General features: G+C 40.4%; 1 protein-coding gene across 1 annotated transcript in view; it reads right to left on the reverse strand.

Moving 5' to 3' along the window:
• Nucleotides 1-362: 362 nt before the first annotated feature.
• Nucleotides 363-10,104, reverse strand: part of npy8br (neuropeptide Y receptor Y8b) — a 15,074-nt gene continuing 5,332 nt past the window's right edge. Inside the window, exon 2 of the mRNA XM_057356134.1 lies at nt 363-4,666. Within this exon, the coding sequence (XP_057212117.1) occupies nt 3,278-4,432 (1,155 nt within the window). The 5' untranslated portion in view covers nt 4,433-4,666 and the 3' untranslated portion in view covers nt 363-3,277. The remainder of the gene's footprint in view (nt 4,667-10,104) is intronic.

Here is a 10,104-nt window from a genome sequence, read left to right on the forward strand (position 1 = left end):
ATGGATTGTCTTCCCTACCCAGCCTGACGGTCTGGGAAGCCGAAGCCAGGCTCCCAAAAACTGTGACAAGGAGGCTAAAGGTTCGATCTTCTTCATCGTCCCCCCGGGCGGTGGTTCGATGGCTAGCAGTACGGATCCCTTGCCGGGGGAGGCCCCCCGGGGAGGAGATTGGCTCTGCTGTTTTTCCTGCCTGGCGATTACGCAGCTCAACGCACTGTCTGACTGAGAGTGCTGAGGGCTGGTGTTTATACTCGACATTGCGCCTCGCCGTGACGCAACGTCGAGTCACCGTCCACCGTCGTGCCGAGGGTGGGAACGGCTGTGATAACCCAGAGAGAGAGGAAAATCTTTTTGTGAGTAGGTGGGCACCGGGGGGGCCAGCAGCTGGTGAGACGGGGCAGGAACCGTCCCTATCCGACCCCCCAGCAGTGGAGTGGCTGGGGTCGGGCCCGATGGTAGCCTCGATCTCCCTGGGGTCTCCCCGTCAGGGCCGCTTCTGCTTCCGCGACGGCTGCTGACGGGGAGGCGGTTTCCTCTTCGACGTCCTTTTCCGGGAGGCTGCCTGGGTAGGGGGTGCTGGAGCCGGAGCCGGTGTCGAAGAGGGCCGGGGATGCTGGGAAGCAGACGCCGCTCGGGATCTCGAAGGCCTGAAGGCGGCCGAGTCGCGGCTGGGAAAGATGTGTTTGATGTCCTCCGTCTGCTTCTTCACCATCGAGAACTGCTGGGAGAAATCTTCGACGGTGTCATCAAACAGCCCACCCTGCGAGATGGGGTGTCAAGAAAGCGAACCTTCTCGGCGTCCCGCATCTGCGCAAGGTTGAGCCAGAGGTGCCTCTCTTGGACCACCATGGTGGACATCGCCGACCCAGGGCCCGCGCCGTCACCTTAGTCGCCCGAGATAGAGCAGGACGGGCAGGACGTATCCACAAAGGCTGCCTCAGCGTGCCGGAGACCCAAACACCTGAGGCAGACATCGTGTCCGTCTCCTTCCTCAATGAGCGCGTTGCACCCACGAGAACAGCGGGCCATGCCACGCTGGAGAAATTTTCTCTTTTAGAAAGGAAATTTGCTCAGACACTTCCGGAACTGCCGAGACGCCCAGGGGAGAGTCACTGCAGGAAGGGACCATCCGCTGCACCACGTCGTAAATTCCAGCAGAATGTTGATCACCAAAGATCGCTGTGTAGCTCATCAGATGCGTAAGCTCTGAAGAACAAAAGGTGAATGAATGAGCACGCCGGCTTCCTTTTATACCCGGACATCCGGGGAGGAGTCCTTTTCAAAATACTCAGAAGATGATAGGTTCTCAAGACAAATCCCAATCTGTCAGTTCGACACAACGTCGAGAGACCGACAGAAAGGGAACTAATGAGTTGGAGCTTGAAACTTACCATAACGCCATAAACGTCGTTGTAAATGCGTAAGAGCTTTTCATGGTAGCAATGTTTTAAGGCAACATGTTCATGCCTTTTATTCTGTAGAAACTCCAACCTGTTTGGAACATTCATCCTAGTTTTGCATAAATGTCTATTTAAAGCCAGACTAATTCAGACCCTAAAATCAATGTGGTGCATTTCAGCAAAGCAACACATCTCAAGGTCTTTCATTTTTTTCCCCCATCTCACTCTTGATTGCATTTTTGCTCAATTTTGTCTTGGTTTTAAATGAAGAGGACAAGGGGTTGCATCTCAAGACCGGTAAAGACCACAACTGCGGGAAAATCACTTTTTTGTGCCATTGAATTGCCTGATTTATTTGTTTACATTGTTTCAAATGCGAATAAAAATGTATTCCTAATTTGATTGATAACCATCAGAATTTTTATAGAAAAAAAATAAGAATAGCATAATTCATAACAATAATGATTAATGTAGCAGTAGTGCACGCTAAGTGTCAATTTACTTCTATATAGTAAATACTACAACTGTGACCAGGATACTAGATCATAACTTCAAATAACATGAATATTTCATACTTTTTGTTAATAGATATCTGTAGGGTGCTTCAATGTTAATATACTTATCAGTAGTGATATCATGATGCTTTGACCACACACTTAAATATACATATATTACAAATACTACTTATAACATGCACAATGTTTATGATTGAAACCACAGTCATGTGACAGTGTGAATTCAGAATGTAGTTTAAATATGTTATTAACTTGAATACCTGCCAAATAAAGTGTTAAAATACTGTTTCTATAAATTGATGTTCTGAACAAATCACACTAAAAACAAATCAACAAATCAACAAAATGTGTATGTTGTAGCATACTTATTAGTTTAAAATGCAGACATTCTGATCACAGTCAATGACAGAATCTAATGCGTATACAGTCCAGATACTGGTAACTACAATTTTTAATGTACAGTAACCATATTATAAATCTACATATTATACACACAATGCTTGTTCTGCCGTACTTTAATGTACAACAAAAGTACATTTTTGTGGACATTGATTCATTACTAAATTAATTATTTTTACACATGCCTTTATCTGAACCATGATAACAATAAGAGGACTCTGTTCATTTTGTTATTACATGTTTTAGCATATCCCAGAAAGAATAGGGTAAATTGCATTCAGAACATCAATATAGAGATCTCTATAGACCAACATGTTAAATTTAACAAAGTCAATCAGTCTCCATTTATGCACACTCATAAAAAAAAGTGTAGGCAGCTTTCACACCGGGTTGTTACAGGAACGAAGTTATCGAAACTAGAAATAAGAAGGACTCAGAGCCAAAATCTCCAATGATAGTTTGAAGTGTTACGTATCACAGAGGCCGCAAAGACGACAGGTAAATGCAGATAACATCAGCTTTTTGTACATTTATGTCTTGTAACTCTTCAAAATAATGTTGTGTGGCATGCGTTTAGCCAGTCAACATACACTTGTATCACTGGTAGGTTCTTTTTTCTGGATTAGTTGCACCAATAGTTAACTATGAAAAAAATCATCCGATGTGAAAGACCCTATTATAAAAGAACCATCTTTGGATTCCCAAAGAACCATTCACTCAGAGGTTCTTATAAGAACCATTTGTTTCTTGACGCACCTTCATTTTTAAGAATGCAGTGGTTAAAACATTTACTGAAAATTGTTTTTAAGCCCAGCTAGAATAAACCTTTTCTTGATGTGTTGAAGAATTTCAGAACATCTTGTGACAAATCAACATAATGCAAAAACAGGATTTTGGTAGTGTTATCCAGTGATTTTAAATGCTAAGTGAAATTTTAACAAATCTCAAGACACTGGACACTGTTTAAACAATGTCTTTCTGTTCGAAACTGTTTTTCTTGTGTGGCTGATAGGCACTGATGCAGACTGAGCCGGTACTCAGGACGGACGCCTTTGTAACGTCCGTGCTGACAGTGGACAGCGAGAAGCTCTCGTAACTCTCAGACGGTCCCCAGCAACGGCATCCATAAAGCAGCGATTTCAGTTCCTTCTGGAAGTTATTGTTCAGGAACCCATAGATCACAGGGTTAACGCATGTTGACGCCATGGCAGTGAGGTGGCAAGCTGAGAAAATAGTGTCATGCAGGCACATTGGCATTGCCTCGTGGTTCCAGTCGAAAACTGTATTGAACAAATTTAGTGGCAACCAACACAGCGTGAACGCTGCTACGATTGAGGCTAGCATGGCGTTGACTCGCTTTGAGCCTTTGGCCTTTTTGTGCCGTTCACCTCGAGCTCTCTCAACCATGTCTTTGCGGTGACTGAGGCGCAGGAATATTCGGACGTAGCACACTAGAATGAGCGCTAACGGTAGACAGTACTGGAAAAGCAGTAGCGACGTAGTATAAACTAGCCTATAACCGCCAGACGGCCACTGCTCGATACAGATAAACTGATCACTGAAGGGGTTGAACTGAGGACTGAGGTTGTGCAGGGGCGAGATTGTGAGGACTTGAAACGAAAGGAAGGGAAGGGAGATAAAAATCGCTATAATCCAGATAAGCGCTACAGCCAGATAAGAGTGTCGGACGACGGGCTTCCATCCAGTGGGGTGAATGATGAGTTGGTGTCTCTCCAGGGCGATGAGAACCATTGAGAAGATTGAAACCGTCACAGACATACACTGGACAAATGGCGTCGCCTTGCACAAAGTTTCACCCAAAATCCATCGATCCATAAGAGTGTAGATAATGGTGACTGGCAAACACACCAGGCAAACAAGGATGTCGGCGCACGAGAGGTTTACGATGAAAATGTTGGTCACGTTACGCATCTCTTTCTGTCGTGTGATTACTAAGACTAGGCAAGTGTTGCCCACTAAGCCCACAGCTAGCATTGCGCTGTAAGCAATGATGAGGAAAGTTGTACTGCTGAGGGATGTTGGACACTCTTCCTGGTCCCAGAGTGAATCTTCTAATAACCAAGCCTTAGAGCTGTTGTTCGGATGAGACCTTTCCATTGCTATTAGTTAGCTACAAGCAAACAGATTTTTATTTGTTTTCGGTTTTCTGTAGTTGCTCTTTAAAAGTGTGTTGGCTAATGTGAGAAAGTCTTGCTGGGGCTAGCAATTAAACTCCAGCGTGGTGGTAAAGAAGAATTTTCCAATATGAGATTGTTTCCCCCAAAGCCAGTTTTATTTGTTCCATAATGGCTTCATCCTGTTTTGCCTAACAGAACTGTACATCTGTGAAACCTGCAGAGAGAAAATAAAGATCTCGAGTTCATTCTGAAGCATTAAGTGGATTAAATAGAAACATACAAACACATTTATAAATACAAACACCTGTTTAAAGCATAAAGCTAAGTCAAACATGTCCCCTCAGATTATTTTTCTGTCAAACCTTAGAGCTTGTTAATACATAACACACTAAATGCAGTTCTAAATGGAGGTTCGGCCAGAGCCTAAACATTCAGTCCTGTCAATCATCATTATTTAGAGTGTATTTTAGCAGCAGTCTCCACACTACCCCAAAGTCAACTCTTCCGGCATCCCCCCTCCACCCCATCTCATCCTACTTTGCTCTTATTTTTCCTCTGTGCAGTTCTCAAAAAGGATTAGCATTTTAATATGCTATGTGTTTTTAACACATTATGAGTCAATTTGTGGTAAATATAAAAGGGACAAAATAAGGTTGTGTTAAAAGTAACAGAAAATGTGTTGTCCTTAACTTCTCTTCAAGGACAGATTGTGTTGTTTTTGAAGGTCTGATGAAATGTCACATCTTTAAATTTTAGTGAGTAATATACCTGTTTGAGTATAAACGACATCTGCCAAGTGGTAACGCTCAAAGTTCACAGAAAAGAAAGACATTTTCTTGAACAGATATCACTTTTTAAAGACTACAATGAATGGCTCGTTGGGACTACAACAAACTTTATCCTGGGTTAGTGACATCATGAATCCCAAAATTGACATTGACCCTGCCCCCTGGAACATGGATAGGGTAATGGGCGGGACATCTCAGCACACACTCTAAGCGGTAGACCATCACAAAAGACTGGCTCAGCTTGACTAATCAGAGCGTTTCGGAAGGAGGGACTTCATAGAACAAGGAACTCAAAAGCATATTTTCTGAGAATCGTGATGACAGTGTAAAACATACTGTAGGTGAAATATTTAATACATAAAACATTTTTTGTGAATCGAATCATGAACCCCTATTGTCATTATAAACATAATAAAGACTTTGAAAAATAGTTGAAATAGGACCCCTTTAACCCAACAGTGTTGTGCCCTTTGGTCATGTCTCATCTTGCGTAGGGCACCAAGTAACCCAGAAGTGCCACTGATGTCCCTTCACACCGAAAAGTGCATGACACTCAGAAATCACATTTAATCAGGAAGTGCACCACCAGAACACAATTTCTTAAAGTGATGTCAAAAATCTCTCTGATCGCACCACAAACCCACGTAATGTTAAGTGGAAGCAAATAATACCCTTATTAAAGATAATGGGAAAAATACAGTACGTAGGAATAATGACATTCAGATTCAGCTCTATTTCATTATTTGCACCATTTCTCTCAGATTTTCTTTCTTTCATAACATTTTCCAGTTTTTTTATTTCCAGACAAGGGCAAACACAACACACAGGCAAATGCTTCTTACTGCCTACATTTCTTTATCTTGATTTCTATAAAGAGTGAGTTATTTCAAGTCATTTATTTGCAGCAACAGTGGATTGTATCCCAATGACAGAGCATGCACACAAGAAAACAAAATACTTGAATTACAATGCTTTGAAACAATGCTTGACTTATTGCTGACAACCTTTGATGTATCTAAGTGTCTACTTAGACTGAAGTTGTTTTTGTGTGCATTTTTGGCTTTTTATCATGAGACACAAGCTATATTTCCACTAGGAAATGCTTTTGGACGGTTTATCTTAGTGTTAATTGTCAACATGTTGTGACACGAAAGTAAAGGTTTTTTTACTCACGAGGTTGTTTTTTTCTCTCCATTATTCAGCATTGGAGTTTGGGTTCCTTGCCACAGCAGAGCAGTGCAGTGTTGGCTTGCTCACCGGGAGACTGCATTTATTTATTAGATATTATTTATTATAATGATCTTGCTTGGTCTATAAACACCATGCACTGTGCTGTGTTTTACCTTTCTGTGTTTTTCTTATTTGCTCCTGTAAAGCTGCTTTGGAACAATGCACATTGTGAAAAGCGCTATATAAATAAAATTGAATTGAATTGAATTGAAAATGGCTAAGTGTCTAATAAATGTATTATACAGCTGTAATATCAAAGTCTCTATATAGGTTTCTCAAGCCTGAAGATTGTACGATTTTGCAGGAGGCAGAATAGCAACCATGGTGACAGCAATCCTTCTCACGTGAGACTATTAACATTTTCCTAATTAAACAGAACCAGTACTAGACCAGTACTAGACTACTTGCTAAAACAGAAGAGCAACAGAAGAAAAGCAGCTCTTGTTCTTGTTCTCTCTCTCTCTCTCTCTCTCTCTCTCTCTCTCTCTCTCTCTCTCTCTCTCTCTCTCTCTCCATCTGTTTCACTCTTCTCTTCCATCCTCTGATGGTTTTTGATGATATCTCAAAGCCTGAACTGTGCTCTGTGGTAGTACAGTAATAGCCAGTGAGCCTGCACATAGTGCAGATGATGAATAACCCAGTCCATGTTTGAGAAAGTTTAACATTGGGTGAGAATCTAATTCCGAACAAAATCTTGCTCCTTTAAATCCATCTAAATGTACTTACTTGAATGTACTAGAATATAAGTAAATCCTTAAAGGGGTCAAATGGCGTGAACATGTGTTTTTCTGTGTCTTTGGTGTGTTGCATGTGTCCATGCATGTATTAGACACTTAAAATTGCAAAAATGAAAGTGTCAGAACAAAAGATGCATTCTATCTAAAAGCGAATGCTTACCCAGACCTGCCTGAAACGCCTCGTGTAACCACACCCCCACAAATCTACATCAGTTGGTGGTATGATTTGACTAAGACCGCCCAAATGTATACGCAAGTAAGGTGAGCGTACCTGTCAGTACAATTGCTTTGGAACCTGATGTTCCAAATATGGTAAGAGGCGTTACATTTCCGTCACACGCTTGCAGTATTCGACCAATCACTGCGCACTGGTTAACTGGCCAATCATAGCACACCTCGCTTTTCAGAGCGATGAGCTTTGTTAAAAATCCGCGCGTTTCAGAGAGGTGGGGCAAAGAGGAGATACAAACATGCACGGTATGTGGAAAATACAGCGTTTTTGAACCTTAAATTCTGTGTAGACACATTGCAGTACATCTAAAACAAACGATAATATTCGTTTTAGCCATGTCATATGACTCCATTAATGTTTAACTTTTTTATGTGATTAAGACCAAGCTTACTCTACACGGCTCAGCACATCCCCTTTGATAGTCTTTAACAAGCAGTCAAATTGTGAACACATCAGAGACACAACCCAACAAATTACAGATTCTATATACTTAAACCATGTGTGCACCGTCAGAATGAGCAACAGCCAATCAGACTGTGAGAGTAGGGGACATCTGGGTTATGAGCGTGAGTTTTGAATGAATCAAATGTCACATTGCTATGAGCGGTAGTACCTGAACCAAGATTTGCATCAATTGTGAATAAAAAGAAAACAGTGAATCGTGAATGGAGTCACACCCTAAAGTAAGTTTGTGTTTTTTCTTTAAGAATTGAACTAATGCTCTACCAGCCAATGATTAAACCGAATGAGTCCCACAAAAAGAAATTTACAGTGTAATTTTGAATTAAACAAAAAGCCAGATGACATTTAACACTACACGCAAATGTTATCCCATAAAGCCTGAGAGATTACATAATTACCATCATAATAATGCATGCAATGAATGATGCATTAGATTATTGTGCATTTGAATGACATTTATCACTTTATTTTAAGAATGTTGCGTTTTATTTTCTATTCAACAAGAACAAAGTCAAAGATAATTCCCCAAAGACAAAATATCTTTCATTGTTTATTTCTCCACATGTCGCTTTAAAAAAAAATGCATGCATCCAAACACATGTCTATTTCTCTGTTTGAGGTCAGGCAATGCTGATGCACGTTATTTTAATTATTTGTCACTTAATTCTGACATTGTCCTCCTCCGTAGGATATGATCTAAACTTCTGTCACAGCAAAGGCACACATTGATTTATTTTCTTACATATGTATGCAAATCTGGCAACAGCGAATACACAGCCCAATATTTAATGTTGAATGCAAGTTGCTTGGTGCCCCATCTCGCAGACTTCCCAATGCAAAATTCCAGAAAATGGTACAGCGTCACTCTGTCAATACAACCCAGACATCTAAATCATCCCTTTAAAATGCTAACTGTGTGCTCTAGTATAACATGAATCTGCATATGCGCTTGCATTGGTTCATTATCATTTGATTACATCTGCCATAATCAATTTGTAAATGTGCACAAAGGTAGAGAATTGTTTTAGTGAATTCATCCCATAAACCGACACTGTCACTTGACATCCATCTAAATAGAGTCAGCTTAACTAGCAGTGTAATTAAAATAGATTCTAAGCTTTATTGAGTTTAACAAGCAACAGTCAATCACTTACAAAGACTAAACCCAGATGTGTCGTAATGAAGCTTATTATTGCCTCAGTTCCCTCCGTCTCTAACTGATTCTCCCAAAAGGGTGCTGATCGTTTTCAATAAGGAGACCAGACTGTGCCAATGAATCTCCTGGGTGATGCAATGATGCAGAGATGCTCTGTTCAATATCTGAGACAAATTGTACCTTATACACCACTGATTTCACACAGAGCGGTTAAAATCTGGACTGCATCTCATTCCCAGAGCCATAGAAAAGACACATCATATTAAAAGTTGTTGCTTCTACTGCAATGCAAACGTCTCCTGCTACTCATGATTATTTTTGTTTGTTTTTAGAAGAGATCTCAATATTGTCAAAAACTGGATTCAGATCTAGCCAAAAGTCATAGATTCTATGAACTCATAACTTTACATCTACTTCATCCAAGATCGGTTATTTGTCAAAGGCTAGCATTTACTTCAGTTATAGGCTATATTGTTGAAATATAAAAAATTTCTGAATTTTTTATATATATATTTATATATAGAAAGAGAATGATAAACTGAAATATTTTATCATTGTGGTACTATAAAAAAAATAATGAGCCACATCATTAGCTGCGATATTTGTGAAAGACATTACTGCAATAGTGCATCCTGTATTTTAAAATAATAAAAATTGAAATCGCATCGTGATTTTGATCATTTGTCATTTTGTGTTCATCAGCTAAAGTTGGATATGGCAGAAAATAGGTTTGTTGGAAAGCATATGTCCCCTCAACTTTCAAGTTCACAATCTGAAGAGAAAGATATAAGACAAATCAACCTGTTTTGAAGTACATCTAAAATGGGGCTTTGCTGGTGCAGTAGCTAAAGCAGCAGGTGACTGATGTTATAGATTTCCGTCATGGTAGAAGTGCAGGTATGAATATTTAAGAGGCTCTGCATGTGCTCCTGATTAATATGAAAGTGGAAGTAATGCTGAAGCTCAGAGTTCTCGCAAGCTGCCACAAAGCGATGCCTTTCTTTTAAAAATTTCACAGTGCCTGGTGAATATTTAAGAAAGGGGGGG

Source organism: Triplophysa rosa, linkage group LG17, assembly GCF_024868665.1.
Source record: "Triplophysa rosa linkage group LG17, Trosa_1v2, whole genome shotgun sequence".
Taxonomy (NCBI): domain Eukaryota; kingdom Metazoa; phylum Chordata; class Actinopteri; order Cypriniformes; family Nemacheilidae; genus Triplophysa; species Triplophysa rosa.